The sequence below is a fragment of the Podarcis erhardii genome (assembly GCF_964252035.2).
Source record: "Podarcis erhardii genome assembly, chromosome: 2".
Taxonomy (NCBI): Eukaryota; Metazoa; Chordata; class Lepidosauria; order Squamata; family Lacertidae; genus Podarcis; species Podarcis erhardii.
In genome coordinates, this window is record NC_138498.1 from 11183081 (window position 1) to 11206015 (window position 22935).

Below are 22935 nucleotides of genomic sequence, written 5' to 3' on the forward strand. Positions count from 1 at the left end.
GATTTCAGCACACTTTACTGCTATTCAACTTGATCTAAAGCTCCTTGAACAAAGCTGAGGAAATTGCTATTGTGAGAGCTGTTTGTGGTTCTGAAAGAGACGGAATTGGCTGCTAAAAATGACCTTAATCATTGCTGCACTTAAATTATAGCACAGGATGGAGAGGAGGGAAGAACGGGAGGAGGAGCTCTACTCAATAAAGGTGTGTTTTTGTTGTTGTTTAGTGGTTTAGTCGTGTCCGACTCTTCGTGACCCCATGGACCAGAGCACGCCAGGCACTCCTGTCTTCCACTGCCTCCCGCAGTTGGGTCAAACTCACGCTGGTAGCTTCAAGAACACTGTCCAATCATCTCGTCCTCTGTCGTCCCCTTCTACTTGCGCCCTCCATCTTTCCCAACATCAGGGTCTTTTCCAGGGAGTCTTCTCTTCTCATGAGGTGGCCAAAGTATTGGAGCCTCAGCTTCACGATCTGTCCTTCCAGTGAGCACTCAGGGCTGATTTCCTTCAGAATGGAGAGGTTGGATCTTCTTGCAGTCCATGGGACTCTCAAGAGTCTCCTCCAGCACCATAATTCAAAAGCATCAATTCTTCAGCGATCAGCCTTCTTTATGGTCCAGCTCTCACTTCCATACATCACTACTGGGAAAACCATAGCTTTAACTATGCGGGCCTTTGTTGGCAAGGTGATGTCTCTGCTTTTAGAAGGTTGTTATTAATAGACAAGCATCTCCACTAGCTGTAAACCAATCTCAGCCTCCCACTTATTTAATTTCTGCTCAGAATCTTTGCTAACATAATTGATCGTTCCATAGAGAGAGAACTTATGGTTTGTCACTCATGGGAAACAAAACCATTCTAAGTATAGGGTTTCCATGCGGCCATGATGGATTCAAGAAGTTAACACTAGCACCTGCTCACTCCTACTGCAACTGGCTGGAACTAACAAAGCTTGGAGAAGGAAAGCAGTAAAAGCCTGAAAGGAAGTAATCCAGTTTACCAACAAGTAGCTACTAAGAGAGATGGGTTGAGAAGGAAGGTTGCCTTTCTGTCACGTGTCGCCTCTAGTGTTCAGCTAACTAACTGCAAGTATTTTAGCTTCACTCCCAATACCCATCACTTTCCAAATCTCAAAAAGTCAGGGTTTTCTAAATGTAGATTTATTGCACCTATAGTTTCAGGATGTACTTGAATCACTCCTGCAAAATACTGCTAATCTGGTGGCTGTCTGGGAAAGGCACCTTCATTTTGCCTCACTCCCTTTCTACCCCCGTCCAGTTGGGGTTAATCTTTAATTTTTTTTATTTCTTCCTTTTTTTACATTTGTTTAAATCTCTGCTCTAAATATTTGTAGGCGAGCCTGCCTAAAGGCGCACATGCAAGCATATTTCACGCACTGTGAGTACACACAGGTCTGGGCGTCAGACATTTACAAGCCTGCGGGGAAAGAGGAAGTTGCTTCAGGGAGTTTAGACACTTGGGAGTTTTTCTCCTCTCAGCAGAGGCAGTGAGGAACCTTTATAAATAGCCGTCCAGAACGTAGAGGCACCCCATGGACTTCAGGCATAATCTCTGGATCCAAACGCTCATCTTTCCCCGGTAAGTTGCTTAACATTCTTAAAGTTTCCATACAAGAGAATCTATAAAGTTTTTAAGTTGAAATATTTGGGTGGCTTTGCTGTTATTTTTCGGTAGGGGTCTCAGAGATGTGTAGAGTTGATATTAACTTTCAAGTCTGATTTAGCGCCATGGCTGCTTAGAACAGGGGTAGGTCATGTGGTGATGTCCTTCATGTGTTTTTAACTACATCATCCCTGATCTCAGACCGACATGGCCAGGAGGACGGGTGGGAACTGTAGTTCAAAGCACCCAGAGGTCGTGACATTGGCTGCCCCTGGCTTATAAAGTTGTCTGCAATGGAGCCTTTTCTGGCACAGAGCTTAAACAAGAGGGTAAAGACTTTATGGACTGTATTACTGAGTGTGAGGCTGGTGTTAAAAGCCACAGTGGTGCAGTAAGGATGGAGCGAAGGGAGGAGGCTCATAACTGATCTCTTAGCCCTGAGAATGCTGTTTTGAACATGCCCAGACGGCATGCTTTCCTTATTACATTGTTCATTTATGGGTAGAACACTGCCATGGAGATATCTGGTGCTGTATAATCTCCAGAGTAATTTAAATTCAGTTCCAAGATGGCTTCTTTATTGCACATTTATTGAGCCTCCGTCTTGATTTGTTTGTGCAAAGTTTGTGGGGAGGTCACTTGAATTAGCACAAGGGTGAACAATGTAGTGCCCGATAGATCAGGCATAGGCAAACTCAGCCCTCCAGATGTTTTGAAACTACAATTCCCATCATCCCTGACCAATGGTCCTGTTAGCTAGGGATGATGGGAATTGTAGTCTCAAAACATCGGAGGGGCCGAGGTTGAGGAAGCCTGTTCTAGAGGCTCTAAGGTTGTCAGAATCTGAACTGTGACCTGCAGCTGTGCCTTTAAAAGGGGCTTGATTTGCAGTCCTTAATATGTAGCAATAATTATCTCCATGCCCCTCCACACAGGAAGTAGGCTTTTCCTGTTGATTTCTGCACACTGGGCCAATATATGAAGCCAGGCATAGGCAAACTCGGCCCTCCAGATGTTTTGAGACTACAATTCCCATCATCCCTGACCACTGGTCCTGTTAGCTAGGGATGATGGGAGTTGTAGTCCCAAAACATCTGGAGGGCGAGTTTGCCTATGCCTGTATTATGGCAAGGGTTGGGGGAACATTTTCTTTTTTAACCTCGAGGGTCACGTGGTCTCTGGGCAACCTTCCGGGTACTGCATGCCAGTAATAGGGGAAAGACATGTAGCAGTGAATTTAAACTTCACCTCTGTGCACTAGGCTAGCTTCTACACATGCTCACACATTCCTCCGCATTCCCTCCAACATTTATCTGATGAAAATAGGGGTGTCCTATTCAATAATAATAATAATAATATGATTTATACCCCGCCCATCTGACTGGGTTGCCCCAGCCACTCTGGGCAGTTTCCAACATATAAAATAATTAAAAAAATAAATAAAATGACTTCCCTATATAGGGCAGGGACGCAGGTGGCGCTGTGGGTTAAACCACAGAGCCTAGGACTTGCCGATCAGAAGGTCAGCAATTCGAATCCCCGCGACGGGGTGAGCTCCTGTTGCTCGGTCCCTGCTCCTGCCAACCTAGCAGTTCAAAAGCACGTCAATGTCCGAGGAGATAAATAGGTACCGCTCAGGCGGGAAGGTAAACGGCGTTTCCGTGCGCTGCTCTGGTTCTCCAGAAGCGGCTTAGTCCTGATGCCACATGACCTGGAAGCTGTACGCTGGCTCCCTCGGCCAATAAAGCGAGATGAGCGCCGCAACCCCAGAGTCGGCCATGACTGGACCTTTATATAGGGCTGCCTTCAGATGTCTTCTAAAGGTTATCTAGTGACATATCCTTGGCTTACGGGTCACATCAACTTCATACCCTCCAACCTTTCTCCGATGAAAATAAGGATGTCCTAGGGAAAAGTGGGACATTTCAGGATCAAATCACAAACCAGGGCAGCTTCTGTAAATCCAGGGCTGTCCCTGGAAAACAGAAACACTTGGAGGGTCTGAGATTCTCCCTCTTATTTCCTTATTAAACTTATTAGCCACTTGTCACTTCGCATGCACCCAGGTAACGTAACATTGAAGAAAGTAGAAATAATAAATGAAATATAAATGAGAATATGAGAGAAAAGAAAAGATACAATCATGACCATTCCGTACAGCATTTTTTAAAAAACAGTCCCCGCCCGCTGGTAGCAAAGTAATAAAAAAGTAAACTACGTTCTTAACCCACCAGCCAGTAGAGAAAAATAAAAGCTCAGACACCGACACCTCCCTTCCTAGCAACGGAATCCCCAGCACAGAAATCATTTATTTAACACTAGCGGGGAGAGCCAGGAGCCAGATAAGGAGGCCCGGAAGATCACTTGAGGTTTCACACGCTTGTGTTCGGCAGAAGATGAGGCCTGGCTTAGGGTCCTCGTCCCCCCCCCCCCGCCCCCGCTGCCCGGTCAGTTGGCAACCCAAAGAAATTAAAGAGCTAAGCAGAACGTGTGGATACTTTTCATCATGAAGTGGGGGGCATGTGTGTGTGTGTGTCCATGTTCTACAATACAGCGGTACCTCGGGTTAAGTACTTAATTCGTTCCAGAGGTCCGTACTTAACCTGAAACTGTTCTTAACCTGAAGCACCACTTTAGCTAATGGGGCCTCCTGCTGCTGCCGCACCGCCGGAGCACGATTTCTGTTCTCAACCTGAAGCAAAGTTCTTAACCTGAAGCACTATTTCTGGGTTAGCGGAGTCTGTAACCTGAAGCGTATGTAACCTGAGGTACCACTGTAATAGATCCATTAGGGCTATTTGCGGCTGTTTGGGCGTTCCCAGCAGCTCAGGATGACTACCTTATCTAGGGCTCTTTTGTGGGGGGCAGACGCCTGCCTTTCTGCCTCTACCTCCCCGACACTTCCTTCTCAAACTTGAAAGCGGAGCCATCCAGGTAGAGGATGGTGCCTGTCAGGACCGATTTGGAGACGTCTGTTTCCGTGGCAACGTCCCAATTAGGCCTTAAAATGGAAGGAATGGGGTTGCGCTTTGATCTCTCTCTCTTCCCTGGAGAAAGCCGGGATGCAAATGAGAGAGAGTTTTGCGCATGTTGAAACTCGCATGCGGCAGAGGCCTCAGGCGTCCGGCTGGCTGGCAAGGAAATCTTTTCTCGCTCTTGATACACTTCTCATTGGTTTCCAGGTCTTTCCGGCTTTCTTATATACTGCACCATGGTGGCAACTGCTTAGCTGGGATGGGAGTCCTTTCACGGTGGCATGTGCCTCTCAGCCTCAAGCTGAATGTGCACTATAACTCTAAGGCACATTCGAAGCACATCCTTTCCCTCAAGGAATTATGTGGTTTTGTTGAGGGTTTTTGCTGGGAAGTGTGACTCGGTGAGAGGAAAACTACAGAGCCCAGAATTCTCTGAGGGAATGAATGTGCTTCGAATGTGCCTTAAAGGTATCGCATGTACGCAGCCTCAGTAGCCCACAGGCAAGAAGCCTGTAAAGGGGGGCAGGGAGATGAGGCAGAGATAACACAGTGGTGCCCCGCAAGACGAATGCCTCGCAAGACGGAAAACTCGCTAGACGAAAGAGTTTTCCGTTTTGGAGGTGCTTCGCAAAACGAATTTCCTATGGGCTTGCTTCGCAAGACGAAAATGTCTTGCGAGTTCCTGCAGGGTTTTTTTCCTCCCCCCCCCCTTTTTCTAAGCCGCTAAGCCGCTTATCCGCTAAACCGATAAGCCGCTAAAAGCCGCTAAAAGCCGCTAAAAGCCGCTAAGCCGCTAATAGCGCTAATCCGCTAAGCCGTCATTGGGCTTGCTTCGCAAGACGAAAAAACCGCTAGACGAATAGAACCGTGGAATGGATTCTTTTCGTCTTGCGAGGCACCACTGTAATAATAATAATAATAATAATAATAATAATAATAATAATAAATAATAATAATAATAATAATTTATACCCCGCCCATCTGGCTGAGTTTCCCCAGCCACTTCGGGCGGCTTCCAACCAAATATTAAAATACAGTAATATATCAAACATTAAAAGCTTCTCTAAACAGGGCTGCCTTCAGATGTCTTCTAAATGTCAGATAGTTGTTTATCTCTTTGACATCTGGTGGGAGGGTGTTTCACAGGGAGGGCGCCACTACTGAGAAGGCCCTCTGCCTGGTTCCCTGTAACTTGGCTTCTCGCAATGAGGGTACCGCCAGAAGGCCCTCAGCGCTGGACCTCAGTGTCCGGGCAGAACGATGGGGGTGGAGATGCTCCTTCAGATATACTGGGCCGAGGCCATTTAGGGCTTTAAAGGTCAGTACCAACACTTTGAATTGTGCTCGGATACGTACTGGGAGCCAGTGTAGGTCTTTCAAGACTGGTGTTATGTAGTCTCAGCGGCCTCTCCCAGTCACCAGTCTAGCTGCCGCATTCTGGATTAGTTGTAGTTTCTGGGTCACCTTCAAAGGTAGCCCCACGTAGAGCGCATTGCAGTACAGTGGTACCTCAGATTACATACGCTTCAGGTTACATACGCTTCAGGTTACAAGACTCCGCTAACCCAGAAATAGTGCTTCAGGTTAAGAACTTTGCTTCAGGATGAGAACAGAAATTGTGCTCTGGCGGCGCGGTGGCGCCAGGAGGCCCCATTAGCTAAAGTGGTGCTTCAGGTTAAGAACAGTTTCAGGTTAAGTACGGACCTCCGGAACGAATTAAGTACTTAACCTGAGGTACCACTGTAGTCCAAGCGGGAGATAACCAGAGCATGCACTACTCTGACGAGGCAGTCCGCAGGCAGATAGGGTCTCAGCCTGTGTACCAGATGGAGCTGGTAAACAGCTGGCCTGGACACGGGATTGACCTGTGACTCCCAGGCTGCGCACCTGGTCCTTCAGGGGCACAGTTACTCCATTCAGGACCAGGGAGTCCTCCTGTCCCCCCAAAACAAAAATGCCAGAGCTTCCTCAGCACTTGGCAATGTAGCAATGACCATGATTACTACCTAGCTTGGACAGACCAGAAGTGGCTTTTTGGGGAGTCAAGGAGATCTGAAGTGGCTGCTGGGAAAGTTTGTTGCCGTGACAACATTCTGTGCCAAAACATCTGACAAGTTAACTAGGTGTTGTTTGAAATATTTCCCTGTGTCAGCCTTGGAGTCAGTGCTAATTTGTGTGCTTGATAGCTTGACACGCTTAAACTGAAATCTTTCTCTCTCCCATTTCCTTGTAGAGTTAGAATTTTGACCTGCTAGGTCCTGACCTTTCCACCAGAGGGCAGCATAGCCAAAAACCACTTCCTCCCAAGATGGCGGATCTTGCCAACAACTTCTCCTGCTACGACCTGTCCATTGTTGGCTACCGCTACGTGGCAGTGAGTTGGGGCATTGTGGTGGCCATCGTGGGCACAGTGGGCAACGTGCTGACCCTGCTGGCCTACGCGGCTGACGCCAAGCTGCAGACGCGCTTCAACCTCCTCATTGTCAACCTGACTGTGGCGGACATTTTGTACTGCACCTTCCTGCAGCCCTTCTCAGTTGACTCCTACCTCCATCTCCACTGGCGGGCAGGGGCCGACTTCTGCCGTGTCTTTGGGATGTTGCTCTTTGTCTCCAACTCCGTCTCCATCTTGACACTCTGCCTCATTGCCATCAGCCGCTACCTGATCATTGCCAACACCGCCCTCTTTGACCGCATTTTCTCCCGCCTCGGGACGATGCTCATCATCCTGGGCACCTGGGTTGCTGGCCTGGCCAGTTTCGCGCCGCTGTGGCCCGTCTATGTCTTAGTGCCCAAGGTGTGCACCTGCAGCTTCCACCGCCTCCGCGGACGGCCCTACACCACCATCCTCCTGGGATTCTACTTTGTGGTGGGTCTCAGCTGCGTCGGGGTCTTCTACTTCCTCATCCACCGCAAAGTCAAGAGTGCCGCCCGTGCCATGGACCAATACAAGCTGAAGAAGACCAGCTTGAAGAAGGGCCACGTGGCTGGTGCCAGTTTAGCCACACCGGGACGATACCAAGAGCTTGACAGCGGAGTGGACAGCGCTGGTCCTTCCCAGCATAGCTGTGAAGCTCAGTCCTCTGAGTCGACTGCCAGTACCAATCTCCCATCAGCTTCCCAGAATGGCGAAACACCTCCTAAGAAAGCTACCCCATGCCAGGCCAAGGACAGCAACTCAGAATTTCGCCGGGTGACCCGCATGTGCTTTGTGGTCTTCCTTTTCTTTGTCATCTGCTACATCCCCTTCCTGCTAATCAACATCTTTGATGCCAAGAACCGGGCTCCAACCGTCTTGCACATGATCGCCGCCAATCTCACTTGGCTCAACAGCTGCATCAACCCAGTGCTTTATGCTGCTATGAACCGCCAGTTCCGCGAGGCTTACAGAGACGTGGTCTACAACTTCGCAAAGAGGTTCCGCTGCCACCGCTAACTGGAAGCCGGGCTTCTCTCCATCACCGGAAAAGGGATACGGTCTTCCCACCAACCCTGGTTTGCCCTCAGGGCTGTAATGTCACCAGAAAGGAAAAAAAGCTAACTGGGTTTTCCACACTGGACTAGATTCCCAGTTCTTTAATCCAGGCCTTCACATGATGCGGGCCCTGTTCTTTTGCTACGGTATATTATTGTAAATTGTATTCCATATTCTGTTGTGGCCCCTATGGGCAATAGGGAAATCAGACTGAACTGGTATAATGGGCCTTGCCTTTGGCATATTGTTGAAGTTGGATTACAGGAAAACTGTTTGGACTTGCCAAGCTTCAGATATGAAAGCAAATGTTGTACCTCCACAAAGTCTCTCCTCCCTGGACAATCATCCAGTTTTAATAGGAGCTAAGAGGCTGTAGTGCCTGGTTTGCACTTTGCTGCTGATGGGTTGCATCCAAGGCCCAATGTGGCTCCATCGATTTCAGTAGGACTAGCCTTGGATACAACCTTTTCTCTATATCTTTTAACCATTCTGTTTTGTAAATATGTATTTATATTTATCACAGCACCACTCTGTTGACAATTTACCTTCTTATGGATCTGACCACATGATGGCAGCTCCCTCCATAAAAGCTTTCACTGGCTTCCCACTGGCTCCCAGGTCTTGCAAAAGAACTTTGTCTTTGCCTTCAAAACCCTCCATGGCTTTGCCTTTCCTTATCTCTCTGCTTGTACACCCAGCCAGCCCAGTCAGTGGTCAGGTGAGATGGGAGTTGTTGTCCAACAACACTTAGAGCAGCGGTTCTCAACCTGTGGGTCCCCAGATGTTGTTGGACTACAATTCCCATCATTCCTGAGCTCTGGCCTTGCTAGCTAGGGGGTGATGGGAGTTGTAGTTCAACAACATCTGGGGACCCACAGGTTGAGAAAGGCTGACCTAGAGGGACACAGTGATCCACCTGTCTATAGCCTTTGCTAATCCAGCACCACTATTCCCAGCTATCCAATAATCTTTTTGCCCTGCAAATGGCTCCACCTGTTCTCCCTGGCTGCCCCTCGTGTTTGGAACTGCCTCCCCAATCACCTCCATGATGGCGCCTCTTTCTCTCCTTCAAATCTCTCCTTCAAACTCCCATCTGTTCCATGAAAACATGCACATGCTTTGTACACAGCTTGCGCTCAGTCAGATCATTGGTCTCAACATAACTGACACCGACTGGCAACAGCTTTCCAGGTTTCAGACAGGGGATAATCCCAGCAGTGCCTGGAGATTCCAGGGATTCAACTTGGGACATTCTGCATGCAAAGCAGAAAGAAAAATGTAACAACCAGAACCTCACATGGTGGTTTGCTTCAAGGGTGAGAAAATTGAGTTCTGCTGGGATTCCTTTTTCTATAAAAGCTTATTTCCCTCCTGTACATCTGGTCCCCTCTCACTGTCCCCACATTTGGACATCATAATTTAGAGCATTTCAAAACCCAGTGTACCTGCACTATATAATATATTGGTTGCTGGCCTATTTAGAAAATGTTTTACTGTCGGATTATGGCATTTGCATAAATGTTGTCATTGTAAACCTGAAATAAAACAATCTATAATAATGGCTTATTTATTTGGTGTTTATAGACCATGCATCTGCACACTGTCCCAGAGTATAGCATGATACTAGTCACTCATAGTGCATGTAAACGTTAACTTGGAAATAGTAGGGGTGTCCTGATCTCATTCTCCATACCCAGAGGCCTGTGGGGGTTGGCTGGCATCAACATGTAGCACTGATGAGTCTAGAAGCACCTCGGAGGGGCATTCCTGAGTCTGAGGGCCACCAAAGAGAAGGCCCTCTCCTGCACTGCCACTCCATGGATTTTACAGGGCAGTGGAACTGCAGATCTAAACACCTGTGCAAAACAGCACTTCTTCAGCTCTTTGGGACCCAAGTCATTTAGACCCTGATCTCTAGACCTGAGCTGAGTTGCTAAAATGTGACATATAATAAGAGATAGACCTTGTGTTTCTTCTGATCAGTTCCACCTTCCCTGTGGTTTGCTGGGTAATGCTGTCTGTTAAGATTGCTCAAGAGCTTTGTTTAGCGACACAGTTGCGGCGGCACATCAGGTTTAACAAAGAGTGCAAGCCTTTGCATGTACTTATTTGGGATTCTCACTGCACTTTGAACAGGATGGAGTTGCAAATTCGAGCTGCTAAATAGCACAGCTTTAAAAATGCTCTCTTTTCTCCTGCACCCCCAAACAAGACTCACATGGTCTTGACAGCAGCCTGGCACACAGAAATTCTGGGGATCACCTTTTCTTTACCAGGGTGCCCACTTTTTGTTGCCTGTGTGCCATTACATTTCCTCATTCATATTCTGGCTGCTAATGGCACAGGTGACTTTCCTGAGGCCCAATCCATAAAGACATGCTATGATACTTTCCAGTCCTATCTCCACAATTTCACCTTCTTTTGGTTTGTTCTAGGTGGGATCTAGGGACGTGGGTGGCACTGTGGGTTAAACCACAGAACCTAGGACTTGCTGATCAGAAGGTCGGCGGTTCAAATCCCCGTGACGGGGTGAGATCCCGTTGCTTGGTCCCTGCTCCTGCCAACCTAGCAGTTCAAAAGCACAGCAAAGTGCAAGTAGATAAATAGGTACTGCTCCAGCGGGAAGGTAAATGGCATTTCCATGCACTGCTCTGGTTCGCCAGATGTGGCTTTGTCATGCTGGCCACATGACCCAGAAGCTGTACACTGGCTCCCTTGGCCAATAAAGCGAGATGAGCACCGTAACCCCAGAGTCGGCCACAAATGGACCTAATGGTCAGGGGTCCCTTTACCTAGATGGGATCTATATACTGCTTTTCTCTATGCCACAAAAAGCTTCCCCTGCTTAACTGCTTGCTGCAAAAAGGGAGAGGAGCAAGGCCAAAAAAAGGGGGGGGGAGGACAAAACCGAAGTCCACAATGATAGAAAACGTGAGAGCTACCAAGCCTCATATTCTTTGTGTACGTGAACCAGGAGCTCAGTGCCACAAAACTGCGTCTCCAGTCTATTGCCTCCACGTTTTTAAAAGCTCTCCTCCTTGACTATAGCAGCCTATATAATTAACTTTCATTGCAATGCTCTTTATTTATTTAAGGCGTTTATAATATTTCATCACGTTCGTCCTGGGGCAAGTTTACAAGGTAAACTGAAACAAAGCCAATAGAGGGGAAATTCGGTGAAAATCAATCAGCAACAATTCCTTGGTGTTACTGGTACAGAACACCTTGGGAGGTAATCGCTGGGTGTTTGCTTGGTGTCAGTTCATGTGGAAATGTGTAAATGTCTCTGCGTGAATGTTGACATGGCTGTGTGCAACGTCATAGTCCAAAATTGAACATATGACCAAGGATCAGGATGTGGTGAAGGAACAGAAAGCCATTGTTTTCCTCCTTTATGCCCCAACTGTGCTTTTTCATTTTGCTCAGATTGTTCCTAAGTTTTTCCATTAGTTTGGACCCACATGCTATCCCTTCCTGCTGTGGATATCTATAAGAAACTCAGAGGTGCTAAACTGGCACTGGTTAGGGTTTACCATGATGCTAAGTACCTTACTGGGAAAGATCCTAGCTCAAAAGCAATGTGACAATGTGATAATTTTATCTAGAGGAGCTGGGAGCTGGGGGCACTGTTATACAGTAGTTCCGCTCCTTCCTCCTGGACAGTGTCCAGAAAGTGGGGGGGGGATGAGTGTTCAGACCCCTGGGCCCTCACTTGTGGGGTGCCTCAGGGTTCCGTCCTCTCCCCCATGCTTTTTAACATCTACATGAAGCCGCTGGGAGAGATCATCAGGGGGTTTGGGCTGGGTTTCCATCAATATGTGGATGATACCCAGCTCTGCCTCTCTTTTAAATCGGAACCAGTGAAGACAGCGAAGGTCCTGGAGCGGTTGGAGGATGGATGGCGGCTAATGGATTGAGGTTGAATCCTGACAAAACAGAAGTACTGTTCTTGGGGGACAGGGGGCAGGCTGGTGTGGAGGACTCCCTGGTCCTGAAGTGTGCCCCTGAAGGACCAGGTGTGCAACCTGGGAGTCATTTTGGACTCACAGCTGTCCATGGAGGCGCAGGTCAATTCTGTGTCCAGGGCGGCTGTCTACCGGCTCCATCTGGTACACAAGCTGAGACCCTACCTGCCCACGGACTGTCTCACCAGAGTGGTGCATGCTCTAGTTATCTCCCACTTGGACTACAGCAATGCGCTCTACGTGGGGCTACCTTTGAAGCTGACCCAGAAACTACAACTAATCCAGAATGCGGCAGCTAGACTGGTGACTGGGAGCGGCTGCCAAGACCATATAACACTGGTCCTGAGAGACCTGCCTTGGCTTCCAGTATGTTTCCGAGCACAATTAAAAGTGTTGGTGCTGACCTTTAAAGCCCTAAATGGCCTGGGCCCAGTATACCTGAAGGAGCGTCTCCACCCCCATTATTCAGCCCAGTCACTGAGGTCCACCCCAAGGGCCTTCTGGCTGTTCCCTCGCTGCAAGAGTCAAAGCTACAGGGAACCAGGCAGAGGGCCTTCTCGGTAGTGGCGCCTGCCCTGTGGAACGCCCTCCCATCAGATGTCAAAGAGATAAACAACTACCTGACATTCAGAAGACATCTGAAGGCAGCCCTGTTCAGGAAAGTTTTTAATGTGTGACATTTTAATGTATTTTTAATCTTTGTTGGAAGCCGCCCAGAGTGACTAGGGAGACCCAGCCAGATGGGCGGGGTACAAATAATAAATTATTATTATTATTATTATTATTATTATTGTTATTATTATTATTATTATTATTGTTATGTAGTGAAGTTTCACCCTGGGCCAGCAGGGGGATACTGTATATAGTTTTCACTCATGTCTGTAGATAGTTTTCCCTCAGGTCCGCGTCAGTTATTTTAGGCGGGAACTCTGGGCTGTTGTTGTTACAATGTTGACAGCCGGCTGCCTATAAAAGCAGGCCGGCTGAGCTGTTTGCAGTCAGTTCTATTCCAGCTTACGAAATAAAGAGCTACTTGGAGAAATCGCTGTGTCGTCTGCTATGTCAACCCACAACTTAACACTGGCGACGAGGATGGGATAGAACTGACATTCACCCACCGGGGGGCATTCCGTTGCCGCCGGTTGCAGTTCGGGGTGAGTGTGGCTCCTGGCATTTTCCAAAGCCTTATGGAGCGTCTCCTGCAAGGGCTTCCGGGCGTGGTACCATATTTTGATGACGTCTTGGTGTCTGCAGACTCACACCAGCAGCTGTTCGAGCGCCTCCGTGCCGTGCTGACCAGGTTCCAAGAGGCCGGGCTCAAGGTAAAGAGGGAGAAGTGCCAGATCGCCGTTCCACAGGTAGAGTTCCTGGGCTATCTTATCGATGCCTCCGGCCTTCACCCGACCACATCCAAGATCCGCGCTATCCAGCAGGCCCCCACCCCAAAGAACAAGACGGAGTTGCAGGCATTCCTTTTATAACATGTTCCTGCCCCACAAAGCCACAGTGGCTGAGCCTCTTCACCGACTCCTTAGTACAAAGATGCCTTGGGCCTGGGGTCATCGGGAGACGGCGGCCTTCAACGCGGTTAAGGCTCTCCTTTCATCAGACAGTGTGCTGGTACAGTACAGTGAATCCAGGCCGCTGGTCCTTGCCTGCGACGCCTCACCTTTTGGCATCGGTGCTGTCCTTAGTCACCGTTTTCCAGATGGAAGAGAAGCACCACTCGCCTACTTTTCCAGGACACTATCTCTGACGGAACGGAATTACAGCCAGCTCGACAAGGAGGCATTGGCACTTGTGGCTGGAGTGAAGAGGTTCCATGAATACCTCTATGGCAGGACTTTTGACCTCATCACTGACCACAAGCCACTCCTGGGCCTCCTCGCCGGTGATCGTCCAACTCCACCGGTCCTCTCGCCACGCATGCTGCGATGGACTGTTTTCCTGGCTGCCTACCACTACCGGCTCATCCATCGCCCGGGGAAATCGATGGGCCATGCCGACGCCCTCAGCCGTTGCCCTCTTCCAGCATTTGTGGAAGACCCAGCTCCAGCTTCATCGCTCCTTCTGATTGAGGATCTTCCGGCAGCGCCTGTATCAGCTGCCACTGTGGCCTCCGTGTCTGCCCAGGATCGCACCATCAGCCGGGTGCTCAACTGGGTGTGGAGGGGGTGGCCACAAGGGCCTTTTGCATCGGAGTTCCAGCCCTTCGCAACCAGACAACATGAACTCTCAGCTCATCGCGGCTGTCTGCTGTGGGGAGACCGCGTCGTGATTCCCCAGGGACTCCGTCAGCGCGTCCTGGAGGCTCTGCACGTTGGCCACCCGGGAATTGTCAAAATGAAGGCGTTGGCTCGGTGTTACGTCTGGTGGCCTAATATGGACGATGCCATCACTGCCTGGGTGTCCGCCTGTCAAGCGTGCCAAGAGTCGAGGCCTGCACCACCGGCAGCTAAGGGACACACCTGGGAGACGCCAAAGACACCCTGGTCGAGGGTGCACATTGATCTGGCTGGCCCCTTTCACGGCCGGACCTTTATGGTAGTGGTGGACGCCTATTCCAAATGGCTGGAGGTCGCCCTGATGCCCTCCACCACTACCGAAGCTGTCATCCGGGTGCTGCGAGACCTGTTTGCAACGCATGGGTGTCCTGATGTCCTTGTCTCTGACAACGGACCACAGTTCACGTCAGGCACGTTTGAGCGGTATCTTTTGGGATTGGGCATCCGCCATGCCCTAACGGCACCCTTTCATCCATCCAGCAACGGGCAAGCGGAAAGAATGGTGCGCTCGGCAAAAGAGGCACTGGCGCGCCTGGACCGGGGAGACTGGCATGAGCGGGTCGCCGAATACTTGTTCATGCAACACATCACCCCTCATGCGGCCACAGGGAGGAGTCCTGCTGAACTGCTTATGGGCCGCCGCCTCAGGTCACCGCTCGACCGGCTACACCCGGACTTTGCCGTGGCTGAACCCCCAGGCTGTGCCAACGCGCCACGGTCATTTGTCCCAGGAAACCAGGTCTTTGCCCGGAACTATGTGGGGGACATTCCTTGGGTGCCAGCCACAGTAGTGGGAGTCACTGGACCTCGCTCGTACCAGGTGGCACTCGAAGACGGACGCTTGTGGCGACGGCACACAGACCAGCTTAGGCGCAGGGTTGGGGACTTGGACACTACCGAGGTGCCCCCAACTGCGCTTGCGGCTCCAGAAGAGACACGTACAGATGGCGAGGCCCCACCTACACCTCCCTCGCAAACTGCCAGCGTGGAGCCGAACCAAGCCGCTTCAGAGGGTCTGCCAGACTTACCACAGACTCAGACCACTCCACTTGCGGAGGCTCCACCCACAGCAGCGGATCCAGGGGAGTTGGTTCCAACGCCACCTAGGGTCGCACCACAGCCTCAGCAAGAACTGTGTGGCCCTCTGGACTTGGCTACCAGTCCCCGGCGGTCTGGCAGAGTTCCCAAGCGCCCAACTTATTTAAAGGACTATGTTGTTGGACATGTATCACTGTTGGTCTAAGTATGGGAAATGTAACCAATATGCTTTTGTGCCTAATTGAACCATTACGCGTAGTGCTGTATATAAGGAAACCATTACGATTGTAACTAACGCCTTATCTCGGTGGGGAGGGGTGTTATGTAGTGAAGTTTCACCCTGGGCCAGCAGGGGGATACTGTATATAGTTTTCACTCAGGTCTGTAGATAGTTTTCCCTCAGGTCCGCGTCAGTTATTTTAGGCGGGAACTCTGGGCTGTTGTTGTTACAATGTTGACAGCCGGCTGCCTATAAAAGCAGGCCGGCTGAGCTGTTTGCAGTCAGTTCTATTCCAGCTTACGAAATAAAGAGCTACTTGGAGAAATCGCTGTGTCGTCTGCTATGTCAACCCACAACTTAACAATTATTATTTTCCTAACATGCAGAATGGGCCCATCCTGTTTCTTGCCCTGAGCTGCTTTAAATCCCCTGCAGTACAGAACAATATAGAAAAAATTAAATAAATAGTACACAGATCATTAGTGGCCAACTTACATATGACATGAATCCCATTCCAACTTCATTGGGACGATTGATTGAAAGGTATCAGCTCTCAGGAACTCTTCACATGAACATTAGCGGCTGCCAGAACTTCAATTGCCCCAAGATGGAAAACATATAGACTTGCGACTTTTGCTTTGGTGTAAAAATATGTGGAGTTTAGCATTAGCTGGAAAAACCTCACAAATTATGTGTTGCCAAAGGCTCTGAGGATTCTGAAAAACCCCAAGTCAAGGAGATAAGTACGTAATTATAAAACCTTTAGAAAACATCTGAAGGCAGCCCTGTATAGGGAAGTTTTTTTAATGTTTAATGTCTCATTACAGTATGTTTTTATATACAGTGGTACCTCCGGTTACATACGCTTCAGGTTACAGACTCCGCTAACCCAGAAATATTGCTTCAGGTTAAGAACTTTGCTTCAGGATGAGAACAGAAATCGTGCTCTAGCGGCGCAGCAGCAGCAGGAGGCCCCATTAGCTAAAGTGGTGCTTCAGGTTAAGAACAGTTTCAGGTTAAGAATGGACCTCTGGAACGAATTAAGTACTTAACCCTGTATGTTGGAAGTTCCCCAGAGTGGCTGGGGCAACCCAGTCAGATGGGTGGGATATTATTATTATTATTAAATTTATTTAGGTCATCCCGATTTTCATTGGAGAAATCTTGAATCTGCACTGTCCATTTGAAGCCTATTTGATGCCCATTTTTTCTCCCAAAGAATTCTGGGCACTGTAGCTTGTTAAGGGTTGCTGGGAACTGTAAATTTGTGAACGGCAAACTACAATGCCCAGAATTCTTTGAGGGAAAGACTTGTGTTCCCAAGGAAGAGTTTTTACACAGACAAGCACTTGTCCTGAGAACTCGTGCACTTCACCTGTGATGTGTTTCCCCACCATCCTGCTGCCATAAAGGGGGGGGGGGGATTTCACACCTCGTGAAATTGTCGTATCTCCACTGCCAATATACCTACAGGAACTTTCTCCCTGAACCCGTCAACCTTAGATACACTATATGAGTTGGATCCAGATTTAATTAGTTATTGAAATCACTGTGACACATTAGTCATGCTAAGTGAAGTCCCATTGGCTGAAGTATGGATCTAGCCTGATGTTCCGTAGCAGCTCCTACATTTTAAAAGCCAATAAAAAGCGGTTATAACCTCATGAACTTTCATTTCTTCTTCTTTTTAAACCGCAAGGTGTATTTGCAACTGAGCCTGCAGTGATTCAAAGTTCAAAGCAATTCACATTATTGTCTGGGAGTGGGGAGAAATGCACAGGTCTTTCTATAATATAGGCTTTCTTTTCATGCCCACCAAACAGATGGGGAAGGAGCAGTTTTGTACTTTTAACAGCAGCAGTAAAACTGCTAGCACATTTGCAAAGCTAAGCAGGGTCCAGTATGGTTTCAAATTGGATGGGGGACCATGCGTTGAGATTCCTGCATTGCAGGGGGTTGGACTAGATGGCCATTGGGTCCCTTCCAACTCTACAATTATATGATTCTATAACAGTCAGAGACTGACTGATGAAGTTTTTTCCTAGCACAGATGTAAAAAAAATCTTGATGTAGTGTTTCAAGTTCAAGTTCCCATTCAGTCACAAGGCTCACTGGGTACTTTGGACTTGTCACTCTCAGCCTAACCCTACCACACAGAGCCAGTGTGGTGTAGTGATCAAGAGCGGTAGTCTCGTAATCTGGGGAACCGGGTTCGCGTCTCCGCTCCTCCACATGCAGCTGCTGGGTGACCCTGGGCCAATCACACTTCTTTGAAGTCTCTCAGCCCCACACACCTCACAGAGTGTTTGTTGTGGGGGAGGAAGGGAAAGGAGAATGTTAGCCGCTTTGAGACTCCTTAAAGGGAGTGAAAGGCGAGATATCAAATCCAAACTCCTCCTCCTCCTCCTCCTCTTCTTCTTCTTCTTCTTCTTCTTCTTCTTCAGACATTAAGATGAATCCACCACTCTGCGTTCTTCAGACAAAGAATCAATTTCCTTCCACATGTTAATACAGAAATGAATGACTTGTCCGCACAGCTCTTAAAAACATCCAACATATTCCACAAAATGCTGGCAATGACGTAGGCAAATGATAAAGGCAAAGGTAAAGGGACCCCTGACCGTTAGGTCCAGTCGTGGCCGACTCGGGGGTTGCGGAGCTCATCCTCCTTTATTGGCTGAGGGAGCCGGCGTACAGCTTCCGGGTCATGTGGCCAGCATGACTAAGCCGCTTCTGGTGAACCAGAGCAGCGCACAGAAACGCCATTTACCTTCCCATACCTATTTATCTACTTGCACTTTGACGTGCTTTTGAACTGCTAGGTTGGCAGGAGCAGGGACCGAGCAACGGGAGCTCACCCCATCGCGGGGGATTCGAACCGCCAACCTTCTGATCGGCAAATCCTAGGCTCTGTGGTTTAACCCACAGCGCCACCCGTGTCTCTTGGGCAAATGATAATGCTTCTCTAAAACATATGTTTTTTCCTTGTCCTATATTGAAAGATTTTTGGCAACTGAAGGTAACTGAAACCATCAACAGAACTGTATGGAAGAACCTTACATTTACAGAGCAAAATATCCTCTTGAACTGTATACCCAGCACATGGAACCTTACAAAAGTACAATACGAGCAGACTCTCTGTGCCCTTGCCACAGCAAAAAGACTGATACTGATGAATTGGAAAATAAAAATGTGGTTCCCTTCTATGATTGGATTGAAGACTTATATAAACTCTCAACATATGAACAACTTGCATATAAATGCAGGCTTGCCATGGACAAACTCAGTGACATTTGGAATTCATTCTTACAAATACTGTAATAGGTTAAGATCTGGTGAAGTACTATAACCTCCTTGTAAAATATACAGTTTTGGGGGGTTTCTCCTCCCTCCTTTATTTTCCCTTCTACATGGGTTCGTTCTCTCTCTCTCTCTCTCTCTTATTTACGTCTCACAATGTTTAGTGCACATATAATTACGTACTTTTTGAACTTTCAATAAAGATTTTTTTTAATGTATTGTTTAAGAGGGTTGGAAGTTCAAATTCCCGTTCAGTCATGAGGCTTACTGGGTACTTTGGACCTGTCACTCTCAGCCTAACCCTACCTCACAGGGTTGTTGTGGGGACGTTAAGCGGAGGGGTAGAGTCCACCACTCTGCTTTCTTCAGACAAAGAAACAATTTCCCTCCACAGAAATGAATGACTTGTCTGCACAGCTGTTAAAAACATCCAGTACATTCCGCAAAATGGTAGCAATGACACAGGCAAATGATCTACACATCATAGAATTCTAGAGCTGGAAGGGAGCATCTAGCAATGCAGGAATCACAGCCCTCTTTGAGAGCACTAGAAAGATGGCTGAACACTTTTTTTTTAATTACCGTATTTTTCGCTCTGTAAGACGCATCAGACCATAAGATGCACTTAGTTTTTGGAGGAGGAAAACAAGAAACAAAATATTCTGAATCCCAGAAGCCAGAACAGCAAGAGGGATCGTTGTGCAGTGAAAGCAGCAATCCCTCTTGCTGTTCTGGCTTCTGGGATAGCCGCGTGAAGCCTCTTCAGGACAGTGGGATGAAGGCTCCCCCTGCCCTGAAGAGGCTTCGCGCGGTTAAGCCAGAAGCTAGAACAGCAAGAGGGATAGCTGCGCAGCCTGCATTCACTCCATAAGATGCACACACCTCAGGTTAAGAACGGTTTCAGGTTAATAACAGACCTCCAGAACAAATTAAGTACTTAACCCGAGGTACCACTGTACGATGCACGGAAATGGGTAGCCCAAAGTCTGCTACCTGAAGTTGGCTGTTTCACCCTGCCTAATGATAGGGAGAAAAGCAATGACAAACCTAGACAGCATCTTAAAAAGCAGAGACATTACCTTGCCAACAAAGGTCCATATAGTTAAAGTTATGGTTTTCCCAGTAGTGATGTATGGAAGTGAGAGCTGGACCATAAAGAAGGCTGATCGCTGAAGAATTGATGCTTTTGAATTATAGTGCTGGAGGAGACTCTTGAGAGTCCCATGGACTGCAAGAAGAACAAACCTCTTCATTCTGAAGGAAATCAGCCCTGAGTGCTCACTGGAAGGACAGATCCTGAAGCTGAGGCTCCAGTACTTTGGCCACCTCACGAGAAGAGAAGTTTCCCTGGAAAAGACCCTGATGATGGGAAAGATGGAAGGCACAAGGAGAAGGGGACGGCAGAGGACGAGATGGTTGGACAGTGTTCTCAAAGCTACCAACATGAGTTTGACCAAACTGCGGGAGGCAGTGGAAGACAGGAGTGCCTGGCATGCTCTGGTCCATGGGCTCACGAAGAGTCGGACTCGACTAAACGACTAAACAACAACAATGAGAGGGCCGGTCTTGATTACATAAAAGTCTGCCATTAATCATCATTCCCCCGTTTCTCCATGTGGTATCATATGATTTCTTCAGAATGGAAGGAAGTGTCTTAGAGGGATTACCAAGAGACTGCAATAACTGGAGGGTCTTTTTGCATCACTTCCTCATGTTGCCCAACCATTTCTTGTATGTGCGCTGCAGGGTGCATGTTCTAAACATAGGATGTCATTCAAATATTGCATCACAATGGAACATCCCCCCCCCTTCTCCCCCTGTGTCCGCATCAAATGTGCTTGAGAGAGTTGGGGAAACCCCTAGAACAGACTTGTGGGGGGGGGAGGGAGAAAGTGCACCCCATTACACAAGTAGGGATGAGGGGGAAATTCCATTCCATTCACATTTACAGGTGAATTTGGATTTTCTGAAGCAATATCTGAACCAAAACACAGCTATCCTTTGAAATCCGTGCTTCTCGGAAATTTGCAGTGCCTTTCTCCAGCCAAGTAATGTGCACAAGGTACACCTAGTGGAGTAAAGTGTGCTTTATAAAAGCATATGTAGGTGAAAATAGCACATTAAAAATTTGTGGGGAATTTGTGGGCAATGGCTGCATAAATTAGACAAAAGGGCATGCAAGAATGTGTATTTTAGGAGAAATTCACACTAAAAACGCTGGAGAATTTTCACGTGGACTCTGCTTTTTTTTTAAGGAAAACTGCAAGCTGATGTGGAAAACTGGAGAGCAGAACAGAAAAGCTGAAAAAATAAGAAGCTGAATTTGATGGATTTGCCCATTCTTTAAGGCTCCCATGCCGTGTCATTGAAAGTTCCATATTGGCAAAAATTCAACCAGTGTGTCCTTTTCTGGCTCACTGGGCATAGCTGCTGCTGAATGTCATTGTCATTTATGCTTTATGAGCAAAAAATGAAAATAAGGGATGTCCTGCTTTGAACACAGTGTTCTGTGTAGCTGGAACACCCTGTTCTCATCTGAAGAAGGAGAAGAAGGAAAAGCACCTAACTTAGGGATATCCTGTTGTCAGTAAAAGGCACTGATGCAATCTGGAGCTCCTTCAGCAATTACTGCACTTTCCTCGATTAAGACAGGATGTGGTGTGTAGAGAATGGCAGCGGCGGGGCATGGGGAGGAAGTGAAAGAGACTTTCTGGGGTTTGTGGAGAGGTTTGCAGCTGGCAGCTGCCTACAAATGGCAGTGGGGACCCAGAGCTGCTGGCTTTCCAACCAGCCCACATACAGGACTGCATGATGTCAGATTTACAGGACTGAAATCTGTGGGGCTTCCCCTGGACGGCTGGTTTATTGAGCAGTCACCCTGATTTTCTTGTACAAAGTGTATCATCCATGCCATCCATATAAGGCACATTCACATTTGGTGAGGAGGGTGGGGAGGGCTTTTATTAGAAGTATCAGGAGTAGTTTTGGCAACAAGGAAGGGGGTGGTTTTGGCAAGGAGTAAGGAGTGGGGTGGCTGGCTTTGGTGAGATGCAAAGGGGGGGGTTGCATGCAAAGACAGCGGGGTGCAGCCTCTAATATGTCTCATAAGAATGATTGCAATACAGTGGAACCTTGGTTCTTGAACAATTTAGTTGATGAACAAATTGGCTCCTGAATGTCAAAAACCGGGAAGTAAATGTTCCGGTTTTCAAACATTTTTCGGAAGCTGAACATCCGACGCAGCTTCCGTTTGAGTGCAGGAAGCTCCTGCAGCCATTCAGAAGCCACGCCTTGTTTTTTGAACATTTCAGAGGTCGAACGGACTTCTGTTTTTTTAAAAAATAATATTTATTACTTTTAAACCTTACAAAAAAGAAGAAAAAGAAAAGAAAAAAGAAGCAAAAGAAAGAAAAAACAATACAATACAATATATAAACAATACACAACGCAACATTAACACATTAGACTAAACAAAACAGAGCAGAAACAATTTAAAAACATACATCATACCATTTCAATGCCTTATCTTCCATTCCCTTGTTTCATCAACCTCCTCTCACCTCCCTTTTTGTATTCCACTTCTATTAATTGTTTCAGCAATTCCTTTCCATCTTTCTCTATTTTCTGTCATGTAATTATCTTAACTTATTTTAACCTTATTTTCCATTAATACTATAATACTTATTTATGCTTAACTCCTTATAACATTTCTACCAAAGCCATGTAATTTCATTCCAACATTTTTCTGACGCTCATTAATTTTACAGTATTTCTATAAATAGACTTTAAACTTTTTCCAATCTTCTTCCACCATCTCTTCTCCCTGGTCTCGGATTCTGCCAGTCATTTCCGTCAATTCCATATAGTTCATCAACCTGGTGATCTTCTGTCCAAGGCTCTTAACTCTTTTCCAAGTCCCTTCTGCAGATCTTCTTCATATTTATACATGCACTTTACTTTGTCTTCTGCTGATCTTGTTCTTAATTTCCTTCCTTTGATACTGAAGAGTAGATCTCGGGAAATGTTTTTATTCCTTCTCGACAGGTCAGCCAAATCT

General features: G+C 47.6%; 1 protein-coding gene and 1 long non-coding RNA gene across 2 annotated transcripts; both read left to right on the forward strand.

Moving 5' to 3' along the window:
• Positions 1–1378: 1378 nt before the first annotated feature.
• Positions 1379–8321, forward strand: GPR84 (G protein-coupled receptor 84). The gene is made up of 2 exons (XM_081849028.1): positions 1379–1596; positions 6829–8321. Exon 2 carries the CDS (start codon positions 6904–6906, stop codon positions 8029–8031), a length of 1128 nt encoding a protein of 375 aa, XP_081705154.1. The 5' UTR covers positions 1379–1596; positions 6829–6903; the 3' UTR covers positions 8032–8321.
• A 9-nt stretch (positions 8322–8330) lies between these two features.
• Positions 8331–9630, forward strand: LOC309334638. The gene is made up of 2 exons (XR_014153217.1): positions 8331–8828; positions 8949–9630. It is a non-coding gene; the product is annotated as an uncharacterized lncRNA (long non-coding RNA).
• Positions 9631–22935: the final 13305 nt, after the last annotated feature.